An 18,871-nucleotide genomic window follows, 5' to 3' on the forward strand; every position below is an offset into this window, starting at 1 on the left:
CGATGGTATGGATCATGCAAACTTTGATGCAAACTTTAAAAGTAATTAGTCTAGATCCTTTTTCTTCTGCGTTAGCCCCTGATCTTTTGCAAAATAGTGCCTGCCATCCTATGCCCGCTCTTTTACGCGTTAAACCTTCAGTTTACATGCGTATTTATATTTTTATCCTTGGTTTCTTCAAGTTTAGCCCCTAGATGTTTAGTTTTCTTGCAGATAAGCTCCTACACCTTGTTTAGTTCATATCTTTAGCGTTTTAGATCCGTTTAAGTGATTCTTGTGTCTATGAGTTCGTGTTGATGCATAGATTAGTTTTATGATCTTGTTTTTCTCTGTTGCTACTGTTTGGTCTATTATTTTCTTATTTTATTCCCTTATTTGCTTGTATGTGCTCGTGTGATGCGTATAGAAGGATCGCAGTTCGAGGAATTTGAAGGTCAAGACTTTGAAGAATTCGAGCAGCAGGAGCAAGTCCAGGAAGGCAAGTCGTGCCTTTGATCACCATTTGATCCTATGAAACTTTTACTTTCATGTTCAATACACATATGGTATGCACGTTAAGTTTATAAACATGATGGGTCCTATTTATGGTGTGCCTAGTTTTATTCCCTATATCTTGTCAACCTGGGTTATTTTAATGTTGGGTAGTTCTTGCTTAGTTGCTCAACTTGGTTACGGTGGTATTAATAAACCAATGCTTAAACTTGTTTTATTTATGCTATACCTTTCATTAATACGAGATCACCATGCTTAATTGGAAAATGGAGCGACCACCCAGAAAAACAGTACAACCACAGGAACTATATGGTTCTGGTCTTGGCTAATTAATTAGGGACTCTAGTCTGGGTAATCTAACCGAAAGAGGAAAGGGGAGGCGTTGATGGGGTATAGCCTGACCCTTAGACTAATCTGTTCTATGGTAGTTTCACAGTCTTGAGAGAGATTTATGCTCTGCTTCGACCTGAAACCTTAGCAGGTTACCATGTACTAAGGAATCTTTGTAAAGACCTTATAGCGTCCCTATGCAATCATACCTTGGAAGTGTGGTATTGTGCCTAGCCCGCACAACATGGTTGGGTTTAAAGTTTCTTCAAACTTTTACGCAACTTATGGGTAAAGATGTGCAACATCCACAGAGTGTAAAACTGATCAATCAACCGTGCTCACGGTCAAGAGTGACCTGACCCTCACATAATTAATTTATCGGAAGTCGAATTAAATTGTTGTTATTTATTATTGTTATCTTTATTTATGTTCATATTTAATGTGGGTGGTATAAACTTATACTTAGTAATTGCTAATAAAATTTGACCAACCAATTAAAATGCTGAATTGCTATTAAACCATAGCCTGTCCTTGATTGGTCTTACACTATACATTCCTCACGCTTGCTGAGTACCAACCATAAGTGTACTCATCCTTACTAAAACCGCTACTTAGACTAAGTCAACTTCGAGGAGATTTTTTTCAAGACTTCGAGGCGTACGTGTACCCCCAGTCAACTGCATGTGGAGTCGTCTTTGTTGGAGTTCCGCTGCTAGAATAAAGACTCTGTTTTGCTATTCATATTAAAGACTATATCAGTTATATAATAAATATAATACTCTCTTTACGTTATAGCACTATCTATAATATTTACTGAAATCGTTGCATGTGTGTAATCTTCGCGCATACGTTATTCGTGCATTTGAAGAGGCCGGGTCGATTGATTGCTTATGCTACCGTTGGGCTTACAGATCACTGTAGATCTAGTTTCCTCTGCTCCAGCACGCGTGAGCCGTCCGATTCCCCGTTTCCTCCGCGCCAGCCCTTCCGATGCTCTGCCTCGCTCGCTCCCCACCCTAGCAGTCATTACCGACCCGCGGCGGCGGCGAGCACGTGCGAGGCTGCGACGGCGAGGAGCTTTGCGCGCGAGGCGAGCTACGCGCGGGACGCAACGGCGACGTCAATCTGCGCCCGGGACACCGCGGCGGCTGGCGAGCACGTGCGAGGCGCGGGCAGGTAATGGCATCTCTCAAGACCGGTGCGTTCCTCGCTCGCCCGTTGGATTTGGGGGTTATGGTTTTCTAGAGTTTGCAGATGATGCTGAATGGGAGAGGAGGGATGCTGCGCAATGCTGTGACTCCGTTCGGGAAGCTGTTCAATCGGAACGCCGCATGTTCATGTGCACGCACGCCCAAGTTATTCATCGGCGGTAAATCCTTTCGACCTTTCCCATATGATTTCTTTAAGTGGATCGCTTTCTGCTGTCAGATTTAGAGAGATAGCATTATCGCACCGGATCAAATTCTTCCTTTTTAATTTCCAATGGGAAGGATGTTAAGTGTTGTGATGGGTTCAATTTGGGGTGTGCTGATGCTGATTATTGCCTTTTATTTCTTGTAATTGTATAATAAAGTGCAGGTCTTTCTTACGATACAAATGAAACAGCTCTCAAGGATGCTTTCTCTCAACATGGCGATGTTATTGCAGGTATTCTTACCAATTTATGAATACGAATGTATGATGTTGTTGCTATGTAAACGTGTGCACCTGTATCTTGCGTCGGACAACGCAAATCATCCTCTTATTTCTTTGAATATGCACCGCAGTGAAGGTGATATGCCATCCGACAACGGGGAAGTCGAAAGGATTTGGTTTCGTTACATTTTCTTCGGAAGACGAAGCTGCTGCAGCAGTGCAGAAGATGAACGGTGAGGCAAGTGCTCCTCACTATCTTCGTCGACATTTCTCAAGCCCAGTTCTCTCGGAACAATGTGCGGCTATGTGCTCACCTCTCTATTGCTAACCCATATTTCCACACTGAAATTGTTTCAGGTGCTTGATGGAAGGACCATTCGGGTGCAGTACTCAGACAGTGGGCGATCTGACACTACCGATTTAGATGCATAATTGCATTTTCCTTGCCGTGTCTCCAGCAACGCATTTTTCATCAACATCCTCCAGTTAGTGACAAGGCAGTCCAAGGCAATAGTCAGATCACCCATCTTCTCAAGCCCTCGACAATGTAAGTGGCATAGAGATCCCTGTTAAGCAAAGCGGCACCACATGAGCTCCATGCAGGTCACTTGAAATAGTTAACTACTCATGCCTCGACTTGAACTTATTGACAGTCACAACTCATACCTGAGAATCAAAACTCATATGAAATGGCTTTTGAGGCAACGACTATGTAGCAGAGTTTTAGTTTTTGTTGCCAAGAATGAGATTGATATGATTTTATAGAAGGAACAGAGGCACTAATGCCCAATTTCCCTTTCCCCCCCCCATTGATCGGCTCGCTGGGAGGGGGATGACATTGACTGAGAAAGTAGGCAGACCAAGCAAGCCTTCTCAGTGAACACAAGACAATATCAACTATAGCATGTTGCTGAGGCAGTTAAATTAAGCACCAATTTTCAGCATCGTAACATATTGCAGACTAGGTACGTATAATCTGAATATCTTATCCAAAGACAAATTTATCAACAAAGTTATGGTCAGCTATACAAAAAAAATTCCGTGTGCTCTACGCTTAGACAAAGCATTGCAATATTTTGCATGCACTTAGTTCTCTCTGCACCAGTACACCGTACTACGCCGCCTTGATGACCCTGAAGGAGTCCATGACTCTCCTGAGGTCCTCCTCTTCCTGCATGAACACCTGCTCCGGCGTCTGCAACCGCAGCTCGTACAGCCGCTTGTTCTCAACGCCGAGGACAGACAGGTAGCGCCTGTCCCACTCCAGGCTTTGCACCCTGTCCTGCGGCATCACCGCCAGCTCGTTGTTACTCGCATAGGATTTTATGTTCACCTGCAGGAAAGAAACCACGAGCACACACATCTGAGTTTTCAATCCAAGTTATTGTGAGTTTAACCACTTGTGAATTATAAACGAAACTTGCAGCGTTTTCTGTCTGTCACCTCAACTTCGTAGTAGAGCTTGCCATCGTCAGCGACCTTGGACAACGCCGACAGGACGTTCGATTCGCGCCGAACGCCCAGCCTGGTCGACATGAACTCCGTCAGGTACTGCTTCAGAACCTTCTCCGCAGCCTTCTCCGGAGGGCCTAGATCCTCGACGCTGGTGTATTTTGACGACGAAGGGGATGATATCTCGACTGACATGTTCTCATCGAGGACGAAGGGGTCTCTGAAGAATATGTCCGCGCCAGCTCCCTTGACTTGGATCCAGCTCTTGGGGTACAGGAAGGTGTAGCCGTCGAATGTGTCGATGTACTCCCTGAATGCGCCACCGGTTGTCTCAGCTAGGGTGATCTGTTTTGGCCCTAAGATTAGGACTGTTGAAGTGGATAGCATTGTTGACAGCACATTCCTCCTGGGAACTGCAGAAATATTAGTGCTCGCAGTTTGCGAAGATGTAATATTTGAAGACAAGTAATAATCAAGCAATGAAAAGATTCTTCAATAATCTGTGTGTCTGCCATCTTTCCGTTTGTTACCTCTTCAATTTCATGACATACTGCAGATGAAAACTAGGACAAGAAGAGCTTCAAATTACAGCTATCTTAGTCATACTAGCAGTCTTATCTTAGATAAAATGTTTGCTTGTAATAGGTAACCATGCTAAAACTGTTGCATGACTGCACAAAATTTATATGGAATAGTGACAAGTCTTGTATTATCAGTTTTCAGTCACCACGTTTCCTAATTGCATGACTTCTACATCATGACACCTTTCGAAGTGACCAATGTTAAAACTGTTAAATCTTTGATTGGAACATGAGTGTAGGCTGAATCTTAGTAGGCAACAAATTCCAAGCAGACCTAACCTAACAGAAACTGTTAGGTAACTAAATTCTACTGTTTGAATATTTCAATACCGTTATACATAATGGTCAACACTAGTGTATACAGGACAAAACAGAAATTGTGAGTTGTGACAGCACAGCTAGTAAATTTTTGGAGCCTTGCTCATGTGTAGTGTACTTCAAACTTGTAGGCTAGTTCCTCCTTTGACAAACACAACAATGTAGCAAAGGTTGGGGGCACTACCATCAACTTATTGTAATACTCCATTTACACTAATTTCATGACCTGTAAACAGCACAAAATGCTAAAACTATCCTAATCAATCCACAACAAACACCATGCCAGTCATTGTCACATGTCAATTGCAGTAATTTCCAACCAAAAGAAGGGTAAGCTATGGTCATTGTCACCTGGAACATCCATGTGGAAATTTAGTTAGTAAAGAGTGACCAGCATGGTGAGTTATGGTCATTCCCAACTGGAACAAACCCATTTGGAGATTTCGTTAGGAAAAAGTGGCCAACAAATTGGTGGTGATGGAACAAACTGACAATAGTGTCTACAATTCTATTCTACATTCCACCAACAAGTGCAGCAACTCCAAGCAACAGCAGCAGCAACAACAATATAGCCTTTCAGTCCCAAGCAAATTGGGGTAGACTAGAGTTGAAACCCAACAAGAGCCACAAATCAGGGTTCGGGCACATGAAAGGTGCAGCAACTCCAAGATTGCTGGAAAATAAGGCACATGCGCATGCTGGATGAACCAAAGCACACAAGTGAGAAGAAGCCAGCAGCCAGGTCATATGTGATCACTATCAACACGGAAGACTTGAAATGGCTACACGGAAGACTAAGAATGGCTACACCGTTATGCACCATATGTGGCACAGCAATACAGTAGAAGTTCTTAGACTAAGACCTAGTTACTGAGAACGAAAGAGCACTGGAAATAACAAGAAAAGGACAAAGAAAATGACTAAAAGGTAAGGACTCGACCAAACCCGTGCGTCTTCAAACACATGATGTAAAATAGCACAACTCGGAAATGTTCCATCACTCGATGCATGTGGAAATCTAATGTGAATCCCACGCTTGAGGAAGAACCATCCTGACTAGAAATCTACAATTTGAAATTTGAGATCAGCTTTTTCTGCACATGTTTAATTCATCTGAGCTAAGCTTTAATCTAAGTTACGGAACTCATGTCTAGGAACATTCCTCCTAGGAACTGCAGAAATCTTAGCTGCTCGCAGTTTCTACAGATGTAATGATTTGTAACCAAGTAATAATCAAGCAAGGATAAGATTTGTCAATATGTGCGTGTCTTCCATTCAGTTTGTTACCTCTTCAATTTTGTGACATACTGCGGATGCAAACTAGGACAAGAAGACCTTAAGATTGCAGCTATCTTATTAGTAAAAAAAGTCCCCTTTAACACAAGCAGTCCTAGATAATTTTTTTTACTAGGAAAATTTAGTTTGTAGTAATCGACAGGTTAGATTCTATTATGCTACAGCTAGTCACGCACCGAAGCATTTTCATGAAGCATGAGCCAGGAACTACGATACTATGTAACTACAAATTTTTTCTTTGACAAAATGACAAATTTTGTACTGTCAGTCTGTTGCAATCACCACGTTTCTAATTCATAACTTTTTGCATAATGACTGCTTTCGAAGTTAAAGATGTTAAAATTGTTCCATCAATGCTATCGGTTATCTTGTCTGGACTGTAGAGTAGGTGTAAACTGAATCTTAGTATGCAAGAGTTCCAAACAAGTTCCAAACAGATTCAACCTAACTAAAACTGTCAGCTAACTAAATTCAACTGTTTGAATATGTCAACAGGATTATACAGAGTATTCAACACTAGGGTAAATAAGACAGCACATAAATTCTGACAGCACAGCTAGCAACTCTTGGATCCTAGCTCTTATGCAGTGTACGTCAAACTTGTAGGCTCCTTGACAAATACAAAAATGACATGATGATAGATGGCACACCATCAGCCTATTGTAATATTCCATTTTGACTGCATGACCCATAAATAACGAAAATGCTAAAACTGTCCTTATCAATCCACAACAAACACCATGTCAGTCATTTTCAATTGCAGCAATTTCCAATCAATAGAAGGGTGCGGTATGATCATTCCCAACTGAAGCACATCCATGTGGAAATTACGTTAGGAAAAAGGGGCCAGTGAATTGGAATTGATACATCGAACTGACAACAAGGCACCGTGTGCTGAACAGGCCAAAGGTAGGTAACTTGAAGTCAGGTCATGTGGAATCACTATCAACAAGCAAGACTTGAAGTAGCTTACTGTCAATTGCATCATAGCAAGCAGCAACAAACGTGATAGAAAGTTCTTAGCCGTGACCTCCAGTTACCGGGGGCACATAAAGAGCACCGGGATTCTGGAAATAACAAGAGAAAGATTAAAAAGGAGTGACTAAGAATAAAAAGTGAGGACCCGATCAAACCCGCGTGCCTTGAAATGTGCACACGAGATGAAGGAACGTTCCATCAATAAATTTTTGTGGAAATCTGACGTAGATTCATTGCACGCTTGAAGAAGACCATCCAGACTACAAGTCCAAGGCAGTCAAGTGACTAAGTGAGGTTGCTGTTCGGACTTTGGGAGCGCCTTCTTTTTCTGCTAATAATCTTCCGGCCGTCCAGACACAATTGGGGACTGAGACTGAGCTAAGCTACACTTGCCAACCTCAGTGTCAGAGGACTAAACTTTGATAAACATCGGCATGTACTCCCTCCGTCCCAAATTACTATTCGTTTTGGTTTTTCTAGGTACTTAATTTTTGCTACGACATATATATATATATAATATATATATCTCGATCCAAAGCAAAAAAAAGTCAAAACAAATAGTAATTTAGGACGGAGGAAGTAGTACTAGCTTGATCCCCAAAACGTAGAAATGTAACAAGCAGAAGCCTCTGTCTAGTCACAAATCCTAATTGGGCAAGTGCAGCTGTACTCGCACAGCAACAACGCCAATCTCTCTCCAAACACGCACGAATCGCCTATCTAGAAGAAGTGAAAACCGGTCTCGTGAACGCTCGCTCCCTACCTCCATTGATCCAACCCAACAGGACGACGCAGCCGCAGACCAGCAGAAACAAAAATCGAGAATGATTGAGCAGGCAAGGCTAGAAGGAAGAGCGCGTACCAGCAGGGAGGACGCCGCCGCCGCGGCGTCTGCAGGACACCTCGGCGCGTGGGGAAACAGCGGCGGCACGCGTGCGGGGCGGGCTCCTCCGTCCGCCGGAGAAGGCAGTCGCTGCGGCGGCGGCGGCGGCTGCCATGGGAGCTGAGCAGTGAGCTGAGCTCGGCTCTGCTCAAGCGGATAGAGATAGCCTTTTTTTTCCGACGTGGACGAATGAGATGCCTCGAAGCACACGAGAGCGCGGGGCTGTCCACGTCTGAATGGCGGCCCACGACACGCCCGGCCCACGTCCGGCCCACGAAACAGAGAGAGAGGCCCCCCGGCGTGCGAGCCAGAAAATTATACTCCTCGGTTCAGAAATACAGGGGCAGGGGCATTTGAAATAGGAAAAGTCTTCCAAGGTGACTTTGACTCTTGTAACTTTTATAATATAATATGAATTATTCAAGACTCAATATCATTAAAAAAGACTTTGAATAAATATACTGATGCAAATTTATATACTAAATGCTTATAACTTAACTAATTATTGGCAAAAATTTGTAAAGTTTTATTTTTTTTCCTAATGAAAATATGTCTATCATTTCCGAATGGAGGGAGTAGATCCCTACTAATATTTGGATGAGCGTTACCTTTTTCATGTTAGTTTAGCCTTGAACGTTGTTCTATTTTCTGGCAGGGTGAATAACATTATTGAACACTACTACTATCAGTACTTCATCGAAGTACCACAAGAGTCTTTGACCTCGTTCGGATGGCTGCTTTGCAGCTGGCTGCTGCTGCTCGGCTCTCTGCCGCAGCAGCTGCAGCACGCAGCAGTTCTCTGCCACAGCAGCCAGAAGCCGAACGTAGCAGCCAAGCGAACAAGCTGAAATGTTTCAGAGGTCTAGTCGGTCAAACTTAATTGTCAGCATTGAAAGAGAAAGATTTAGAAAAAAAAATGTGCTATCAAGAGTTCATCATGTTGCAAGCATGTCTCCATCCTTCGCAGCCGCTCTTCCTTAGCTATACAGAGTAGTCAACAAGCCAACAAAGTTCAAGGCTGCCGTACTGATGAGAGAGAGAGAGAGGTGTCACCTCAACTCAGGCCTTGTTTAGTTGGCCAATTTGGGAGGTGCCAAATTACTGTTACAGCACTGTAGCACACTGTAGCGTTTCGTTTGTATTTGTGAATTATTGTCCAAATATTGACTAATTAGGCTCAAAAGATTCGTCTCGTAAAGTACAACAAAACTGTGCAATTACTTTTTAATTTCATCTACATTTAGTACTCCATGCATGTACCGCAAGTTTGATGTGATGGGGAATCTTCTTTTTGCATAGTGTCAAAGTTGGAAGTTGGGAGTAACTAAACATGGCCTCAAGACAAATGTGTCAACGTGTGCACGGGACCCTGTGTATATGCGTTGGTGATGGAAACGTCGGCCGTGATAGGTGGCCGGATGGCCCTATCTTGTGCCATATATGCGGCTATGCACCGCATGTTGCAATTTTCTACTCCCTACATGTAGGGCTTTGCTTTGTCAAAGTTTGGTTCGAATTTATCTTTTTGAAATCGTTCACGAGATATATCCATGCGTCATATGAACTCATGATTTCATAAAGAATCTATCAGAGAGAGAGAGAGTTCGTATATGTTTTTTTCTCTCGTGTACGTGGTGTCAAACATACAGTTGCACATTACCTACCAATCTGGTCCATTTTGGTTGTGCTGGAAATAGACAGGAGCTGACGGAATTGCATGTTGGAGTCAATGCTTGGGTACCACACATGTGTAAGGGATGCTATTTTCTTTAATACTAGTCAATGTTTACATCAAAATCACGGTACGAAAGTATATGTGAAGATGACGAATATCATGATCAGCTATAGGAAAGAAGTATAAGTGACGACGATGAATATCGATCATGATCAGTTATAGGAAATGAGTACATAGGCCAAAGTTTGGGTGTGGACTTAAACGCTCACACGTTCGCACATGCGCATGGACGACACTCATCTTTATAAATACTCGCACACAACCTAACCATTACGAGCATATTTGAGAATCTGGGCGTCAAAGATTTTGAGATCGATGAAGTTGTCACATACACCTCTCATTGTGGGTAAATTTAAGAAAACCTGAGCTCATGTGCCAAGTTGAAAACTCGAATTAAGTGAATAGGTTCTATCATAAATAACCTAACTAAATAAGGGCTAGTTTCAACAAGGTGTTGCTATTGCTACCATGGCCGACTGATTGGAGTATGAAGCCAACTTTAGCCAATTGACGGAGGAGACTATCAGGTGTGCAGTGTGCTACCACACACTGATGGAAAAACGGACATTAGTTTCGGTTGGATAGGCTCATATATCTCAAAAATTCAACCGAGACTAATCTTTTGAGATCAAAGGTCCCTCTTTTGTCCCGGATCATTCACCCAGGACTAAAGATCTCCTTTAGTCCTGGTTGTTTTACCAACCGGGACTAAAAGGTTCAAAAAAAAAGTAGGTTGCCCCCCGTCCTGCCTGCTCGCCCTGCCGCCCCCTGCAGCTCCGCTACGACCACCGTACCACCTCCTTGAGCTCCAACTCCACCACAGATACAATCAAATCAAGAGCAATAAACATGCTCATCTCACAATGACCATCACACAAGTAAGAATACAGAACCAATCAATTCGCATAAGATCTTATTTACAACACATGAGTTCGATTTGATTCACAACACACGGTGGATTCACCAGCAAAAAATACAAACGAATCATTCACAAACAAGTAATTATTCACCTCTCGCCAATCTCACCCCCTGTGGCTCGCCTGGCTGCTCCGCACCGCACCGAGCCGCGCCACGGTGGCGGCCTCGCCGGGCTGCCTATGCCGTGCCGGCCGCCCGCGTTGCGCGGGGCCGCCGCGCCTCACCAGCCGCCCGCGCTGTACCGGGCCGCCGCGCCTTGCTAGGCCACACGCGGTGGCGGCTCACCCGCCCGCGCCGCGCCTCACCGGGCCGCGGCAAGGAGGGAGGGAGGGAGCAGAGGGAGGAGGAGGCCGGGGAGGAGCTAAAGGGAGGAGGGAGGGAGGGAGCAGAGGGAGGAGGAGGCTGGGGAGGAGCTAGAGGGAGGAGGGAGGGAGGGAGCAGAGGGAGGAGGAGAGAGAGGAGCAGATCGAGATAAGGATAACGGAGAGAGATAGAGCTGGAGAGATTTAAAGGCCGTCGGTGGATTTAGTCCCGGTTGATAGCTCCAACCGGACTAAAAGGGGTCTTTTTGTTCCTTGTCCCGGTTGGTGACTCCAACCGGGATTCAAAGTTCTACTTTTATCTCGATTGAAACCACGAACTGTGACTAAAAGGACTCTGAGAAATTACGAAATTTAGACCCGAGACTAATGACTCTTTAGTTCCGGATCCGATTCGTTCCGAGATTTTTATTCCTCTACCACATTCCTCTCCTGTGCAGTTGGAACATGCAGCATGCGCGTCCAACAGTAGTCACGCACACGTATCCACGAGACCAGGACTGATTGAGTTTTCTAGAGGTCAATTATGGAAACTGACAAACATAATTTACCGTATTGCACCTGAAAGCAAAAGCAGTGAATTACCATTTACCAACGTGCTATATACGTCTAACTCTTGACTTGACGCGTGCAGTCCCACCGAGATCATTGCTGGAAGTATATAGGACATGCACATGCATGGTCAAAAACGTTCAGCATCAAAAGAGACCTCTCGAGTTGAGGGCTACCATAATTTTTTCTGGTTAAATTCCACAAAGCGACACAACAACTGCATACCATTTCAAAACACTTTTCTTTTTTAAGTAGGAATTTTTCTTGAGTATCGCCATCAGATCGATAAGCATGCACACGCTTATCGTTATGCTTAACAGTTTAATCGCCTGAAGTGTATATAATATATTGGCGAGTGGTTAGAGATACCTGAGTAGCTTAAACATGTATTTTTTTATAGAAAACCATTTTAAAAATAATGATGTTTTTATGAACCTTGCTCGTGTTTCATTTTGCTTTTCAGGGCCTTTATAATTTCGCCTACTCAAAGATTTTTCTTGTAAGATGTGTTTTAAGATAAATGAATTCAAATATTTTTCACGTGTTTTCTTTTTAGTGTACTCCCTCCGTCCTATAAAAAGTGCAATTCTAATTTTTCTAGGATTGTGGTGTGAAAAGATTCTCATGCTCTTATTTTTTTCCCACATGTAGTAAGTTTTAACATACAAATCAGATCCGACCACTTAATTAGGTAGGTAGTTAGATCTAGTTTTTAGGATTGCACTTGTTTACAATTTTTTTTAAACATTAGAATTGCACTTTTCATGGACGGAGGAGGAAGTAGCACTGAGCTCCAGTGGACTACCCTAAACGACAAAACCCATATCTAGAAACTAAAATTTGGTGACCAACGCAAGAGTTGGGTGGGTCAATATCCCTCGGCAGTCGCTGTGGCAGCACCCAACTCCCTTCCCAAGCGCCGCCACCGCCCCGAGCTCCCTTCTCTCGTCGGCGTCACATGTACCACGAGCTACCTCTCTCGACAGTATCACCGCCTCATAGCTCCCTTCCTCGATGTCGGCACCCGCTAGCTCAAAAGCCAGCTTTGCTTCTTTGGAGAGCAACTTCCTAGGGAAGCAAATGGATCGGAGCTTCTCCACGAAGCGCTTTTGGAAAAAGCTTGAGCTCCCCCAAACAGAGCTATAGGCACATACAACTAGAAGTCAGAATTATAAAACTTTTACCAGAAAAATACATCGAGTTAAGCATTTAGTTTGCCCCATATATATGAACGATGTTCAATAATAGTTGCTAATAAATGATAAATAATAAAATAATCATCAAAGTCATGCACTATATATGGACAACTAGCGTTCTTTAGGAGTTTGTTTGCCGCCAATTTCTATTTTATAGCACATCTATATTTTGTCCCCCTTTATACATTTTTTTCTTCTTCTTTTTAATGAGATAATATGTATGTAATATGTAGTTCTCCTACGTACGTGCTCGGGATTTTTTTTTTATCAAGTCATGCGCAAAATATCATGTCATGTCGTAAGCGATAAGAGAACTGGATGCATGACTACGTACCAATGGGCAAGTAACACGTGTGACCTTTGTTTCGACAATAAGACAATAACTCCACAAGTTGCGTTGAGCCTAGGATAGCTAGGAAGTGACTGAATTGTGCAAAGTCTAGTTGTTGGTTGCAGCTTGGCAGTCCATGTATGATTGTAAGCGCCATGGATCCATCCATCTCCAAGGCATCAATGAATGAAAATCTTAGTCTGTGCCAGCAGGCTGACAGCTACATGTTTTGGTAGCTATGCGTATATTGTGGTCGATGCTCAACTCTGTTCATGGAAAACACTTTGCAATGCCAAAGAAAGTAGAGGGGATGCAACCCTTGATTGAACCAGTGGACGATGGGGTGAAGCAATCTCACGTGCCTTGCCATAACTCAAAAAGTTGATAGCGTTAGTACTCGTTTGTGATGTGACATGCAAATTGCATGATGTTTTACAGTTAGAAGAAAAAAAACAATAGCTAGAAACATCTCAGTATTTAACCGAGAGATATGAAAAATAAAGGTCTATATATTAAAGTAATTTAATTTAGTGGCACAAGAGTAGAGTGGTGCAGATTAATAATTAGATGTGATATGTAACAAATTGAACATATCATTTATAAAGAATATAAATAGACTATATATAATAAGAAATTCAAATGCATGTGCATGTGCTATTCAGAGGCCCTTCACGTATTGCCACGTCAGTCATGGATCATTTGTTTCTGTTTGTTGCAACCCAGCTGTGGTTCATGGGCATGCATACAGTGGTGGTTACTACTTTCTCCACATCTAGCCTTGTGCCATCATGCTTATCATCATATCCAAAAGTTGAGTGTTAATTGTTATCCCATCCCTACAAGCCTTAACCACAATTTGACACGTGTCTACACACGTACATAATTAGCATCTCTAAAACCTAGCTTTCGTCCCATCATGGCGGTGTCCAATCAACCTCCTCCCCTTCTATGGAAACATGGAAATAGGGAGGCTAGCTCATCAAGCATCGATGCGTCTCTGTTTTTGACATAGCCGGCTAACCGATCGGAGGAGTTGCTTTTGCACCTATGAGTGAGAGAGAGAGAGAGAGAGAGAAAGGTGGTATTGTTCGCATGGTGTTGACGTGAGCTGGAATTAGCATACATCAACAAGATGATGTGAGATGAAAGATGAAGTGGGGTATGCTCCTTGTGCCCTCTCTATACTTTTTTTGGTAAATCATGACCGCATGGGTTGATAGAAAAATGGTCACTTTTAGTGGTTGTGCGTGCAAAGGTTGTTGTGTCATGGATATTTTTCCGAAAATGTTTGAGCGGAGAGATCACATGCATACGGGACTAATCCTTTTTTCTTAGTATCGAAGTAATTTATTCATTTATTAGTACAAAATAACTCATAGACCTTAAATCATAAATATGGAAATTTGGCAACGCATATTACCCGAGATGGGTTCAAAAGGGTTCTTAAGCTGTTTGTATTTGCATGAACTTCCATTCGAATCTTGGAAACCTTTTGTGGGCGGCAGTCCATAAAACCTTTTGGCTGAAAATTAAAATGGAAATTAAGATTAACATGTGTAACTCTCCCATTCAATATTAATTAACTTTTTTCATTTATTTAACTACTCGTTTTTCTATAAATATTTGTGGAGATATAGACAAATCTACAAAGAAATCTAAAGTACTTTTGATGATAATAGATGCAGTTGTACTCATTTTACTTTGTGTAACTAATTCACTAAATAGATATTATTGGTTAAAGTTTGAACAAAATGTCAATAACGTCATATATTTAAGAACAGAGGAAGTAAATCCTGTTTCCCGCCACTCTAAGCCCGAATTCGCCCGACAACCCAATAGATGAGATCTTCCCAAATCCTATGAAACTTATAAGAAACCGTTTATCCAAACTGAGATCGTCCCAAAACTATCCAAGCTGTACTTGTAACCGTTTCTTGATGAAATAAAAAGTCCAAGTGGGCTCTAATTTGCCCGTGTCTATTCACTAAACTGATGAGAGACGTGGGTCCAGGAACTGAATGAAGCCGATAAAAATTTGAAGTGAGCTTAAAGGCAACCATCTCCTTTCCTTTTCTTTTTTCTCACACCTTTTGACAGAGGCTAAATTCCCTCACATGCTTCTCTCTCTCGGCTATAAAAGGACTTCGCCAGTTGCCATCCCTCTCCCGCTAATCCACTCTCTCTCTCTCTCTCTCTCTCTCTCTCTCTCTCTCTCTCTCTCTCTCTCTCTCTCTCTCTCTCTCTCTCTCTCTCTCTCTCCCCAACACTTAAAGCTAGCTAGATACCAACTCTCTCACTCTATCTATCTCCCTCTCCTATCTCTCTCCTCACAACGAACTAATCCATCAGTCAACAAGCAACATGGCGGCATCCCAAAGGAGCAGGAGCAGCGCGTGCTCCCCGGGCGCTCCCGTCGAGCTCGACGACGACCACGGAGGGGCGCCCGAGCAGGCGGATCAGCTCCGCCGCGGCCCGTGGACCGTCGACGAGGACCTCACCCTTGTCAACTACATCGCCGACCACGGCGAGGGCCGCTGGAACTCCCTCGCCCGCGCCGCCGGTAAGCTGCTATAACAAGCACGCCCGCCGCCGCCGACCACCTCTCGATCGATCTCTTCCATACATGGCTGGTCCACAGTTGATTGAGCTTACATGCAGGGTTGAAGCGGACGGGCAAGAGCTGCCGGCTGCGGTGGCTGAACTACCTCCGGCCCGACGTGAAGCGCGGCAACTTCACCGCCGACGAGCAGCTGCTCATCCTCGACCTCCACACCCGCTGGGGCAACCGGTAATTACTAACCACCAACACTAACAATCACTCCATCACTCCTAGTTCCTAGCACCTCCTTGTCAGTAGCATGTATGATGACGTCACGCCGTTCCGGCCGGCGGCCATCGACCACGCCGGCGACGGCAGGCGATATCGCCATCACCGCGCATGCGGCGGCGACGCCCTGCACGTGCCTACTAGACGCGCGCCCTATCAGCCTGCGGTGACATGAACGCGCCGGAGTTTTTAGACTCGTGTGGACGCCAGCTAGCTGTAGCGCCTACTGACCTCTCAACGGCGGCGGACTTGTCCACGTAAACGCACTTGTCACCGACCGTATTTGTACGCACGTGCACGTACGGCTACCCGTAGACGACGTGGACTCGTGTGTGTGTGTGTGTATACACATTAATAATATAATATATATATACGTGAGGTACAGTGTAGTTGACGGCATGACACGACGCACAAGGCACAATTTGGATCGTGCAAGTCTTCTAGATCTAGTGGACGCAGAGTCTATCACTTTCACTCCAGCACTGTGCATGAAAGCTGCACGAGTCTCAAAGCTGCACGCCTCTACTTTCTCTCCCTAGAAAGTTCTTGCACAGCAGCTCCATCCTGAGCGTCTCATCTAATTGCATTTTCGTCCTCGTGTAATCTTCATCAGGTGGTCGAAGATCGCGCAGCACCTGCCGGGGAGGACGGACAACGAGATCAAGAACTACTGGAGGACCCGGGTGCAGAAGCACGCCAAGCAGCTCAACTGCGACGCCAACAGCAAGCGCTTCAAGGACGCCATGCGCTACCTCTGGATGCCGCACCACGTCGACGCCGACGACGACCACCGCCGCCGCCTCCTCCAGGCGCAGCACCAGCAGCACGCCGCCGACGTCGCCGCCGCCGCCGCCGCTGCCGGCGGGATGGTGACCTCGTCGTCGGACTCGTTCGCGACGGCGGAGTCGTACGACGACGTGGGGGCGCTCTACGACGCGAGCGTGCACGCCGGGGAGATTCTGGTCAGCGGCGGCGGAGACTGGGCGCAGGAGACGGCGGCGAACCAAGGGCTGTGGCCGGCGGCGCCCGATCAGTCGGCGGCGGTGCAGGCTGCCGTTGGCGGTGGTTGCCAGTTTCAGGACCCGGAGCTGAGTGGATGGGTGCAAGGCTTCTCCGAGGGCATTACTGAGAATTTTTGGGCCTTGGAGGACATCTGGAAGATCCAATGAGCAACTTTATGTTTTTTTTTAAAGAAGGGCTGAAATTCAATATATATACGTTAGTGGTGTTGATATAGATAATGATATAACTTCAAAACGAGAAGTCACACATATATATAGTTAGTATATTCTAACTCCAAAAGATACTGTAAGAGAAAGTTTCTATACACCCCCCCGATATATTTTTTTGGGGTGGTTTTTTTTCCTCTTAAGGTTCATTCTTATAGAGGTTGAAATTAAAGGAGGGCATTGTTTATGTTGAATATTATGCAATGTACAAGTATATAGATTATTGCCTTATTGGTATTGAACACAATCTACTTTTTTTTCTTAAGATCCAATGTTAATCGTTTTTATAAAACACAATGGAAACATGTGTACCGTAAATTGCACACATTCGGAGAGATAAGCTCAATATAGTACCCTCAAGAGAAAAAAAGGAAGAAAGTATCTGCATCATACCACTAGCAGCTAGAGAGGAGAACTAACTCCACTCACATCTGCCTTGCTCACAACGTGAAAGACGAAGCAAGCAAAGAGAAGCTAGCTACGAAGAGAAAGATAAGGCACAGTAGAGGAGGACTCACTTTTGTCCTTGCACCAACAAAGACTCCGTCACAAGTCACCGCATTGCATCTATGCGCCATGCATGACTTGCACCTATCTCCAACTCCAAGTCCATCGAGAGAGATTCTCCCAAAGATCATCTGCACAGCACTAAAAATTCCCCCAAAATTAAACCACGTGCGAGAATCCCCAGCCGTTGCTTAAAGCTTTAATTTTTCTAGTTTCGCAGAGGGCATTGAGCATGTGCCGCCGCTGCAAGAGCTAGCTGATGATGGAATTGCTTCTGAATCTGCTGGTGTCCACTAGCTAATGACACTCAACGAGCAGATTTGGAAGGCATAAAGCTTGCTTTCATGGTTCCTTGAAAAGCTTGGGCACCAAAAGAACCCTAAATGTGGAGCTTGCATATGCACTTGCTTGGCTGGCCTCGGTCGACAAGCAATTGGGTAGAGGTAGAGTGTTAGGCATTTGGCCTGGATGTCATGCACCTGTCCGGCCCCTCCCTTTGGCATCTCCTCTTTTCTTTTGTTTTTCGAACATGCAAAAGCTTTGCACGTTTTTGCAATCTCCTACATACGTGTGATAACAAAGGAGAGAGATCACGGCACACTAGCTCGTCGAGTTGAAACTAAAAAGGAAAGATGGAGACTGACGCGATGAAGGATCATGCTGCATGGTTCTCTATATCACTTGAAATGTTACATGTTTAAAAACCATTGATTAAATTGCTATATTTTTTAAGGAATAAAGATCTCTGTATTCCTAATAAATTTACCTCTCTACTGATCCGGAAGGAAAAGTATAAAAAAGTGAAACCCTTGCAAGATCTTGAAAGTCGTGCTAAGATCTTTGAGAGAATGCAAAAGATGGAACGGAGACGAAAGAAAAACGACCTCTACCAAAACGGCCACAACAAGGAGCTAGAGCTTCTGAATAGCGAGGGCCAGAACCCAGAAAAAAGAAGAAGCATAGGGACGTGGCGGTGAAACGGTAAAACAGCACGTGCTCCAACTTAGCTGTTCCAGTTAGCACGGCTCACAAAGAGCTCAGCTCACAAAGTCACCGCGGCGGCGTCGGGGGAATCCCCGGGGATGTTTTCTATTTACGTTCCCGTCTCTTAGAAAGAGCCAGGCGGCAGCGGGGTGCCGGCTGCGGAGAGGCCACGTCATCCGAGACCCGCACATCACGGGGACCCCACCCGCGCGCCATGCGCTGCCAGAGGTCAAAGGTCGAGGGCGCTGCATGTAGTTAAGTTAAACCTGAAAGTGACTGAGACCGGTAGGGCTATACGAGAGTTTCG

At 44.5% G+C, this 18,871-nt stretch overlaps 3 protein-coding genes across 4 annotated transcripts; 2 read left to right on the forward strand and 1 right to left on the reverse strand.

Moving 5' to 3' along the window:
* Nucleotides 1-1,775: 1,775 nt before the first annotated feature.
* LOC101763768 (glycine-rich RNA-binding protein 2, mitochondrial) lies at nt 1,776-3,485 on the forward strand. Of its 2 annotated transcripts, none has more exons than XM_004962696.2 (5): nt 1,776-1,998; nt 2,077-2,191; nt 2,401-2,469; nt 2,589-2,690; nt 2,815-3,485. In XM_004962696.2, the coding sequence occupies exons 2-5, from the start codon at nt 2,077-2,079 to the stop codon at nt 2,820-2,822; spliced, it is 294 nt and encodes a 97-aa protein (XP_004962753.1). In that variant the 5' UTR covers nt 1,776-1,998; the 3' UTR covers nt 2,823-3,485. The 2 variants fall into 2 exon arrangements, with proteins under 2 accessions (XP_004962753.1, XP_004962752.1); XM_004962695.4 differs by having other exon boundaries at nt 1,782-1,998; nt 2,589-2,695.
* LOC101763365 (psbP domain-containing protein 1, chloroplastic) lies at nt 3,351-8,141 on the reverse strand. Its single transcript, XM_004962694.3, has 3 exons — nt 7,945-8,141; nt 3,901-4,322; nt 3,351-3,790 (listed from the first exon to the last, which is right to left on the reverse strand). Exons 1-3 carry the CDS (start codon nt 8,078-8,080, stop codon nt 3,572-3,574), a joined length of 777 nt encoding a protein of 258 aa, XP_004962751.1. The 5' UTR covers nt 8,081-8,141; the 3' UTR covers nt 3,351-3,571.
* Nucleotides 8,142-15,240: 7,099 nt separating this feature from the next.
* LOC101764704 (transcription factor JAMYB) lies at nt 15,241-17,294 on the forward strand. The gene is made up of 3 exons (XM_004962698.3): nt 15,241-15,577; nt 15,676-15,805; nt 16,458-17,294. The coding sequence occupies exons 1-3, from the start codon at nt 15,379-15,381 to the stop codon at nt 17,011-17,013; spliced, it is 885 nt and encodes a 294-aa protein (XP_004962755.1). The 5' UTR covers nt 15,241-15,378; the 3' UTR covers nt 17,014-17,294.
* The last annotated feature ends 1,577 nt before the right edge of the window (nt 17,295-18,871 follow it).

The sequence above is a fragment of the Setaria italica genome, chromosome III (assembly GCF_000263155.2).
Source record: "Setaria italica strain Yugu1 chromosome III, Setaria_italica_v2.0, whole genome shotgun sequence".
NCBI lineage: Eukaryota > Viridiplantae > Streptophyta > Magnoliopsida > Poales > Poaceae > Setaria > Setaria italica.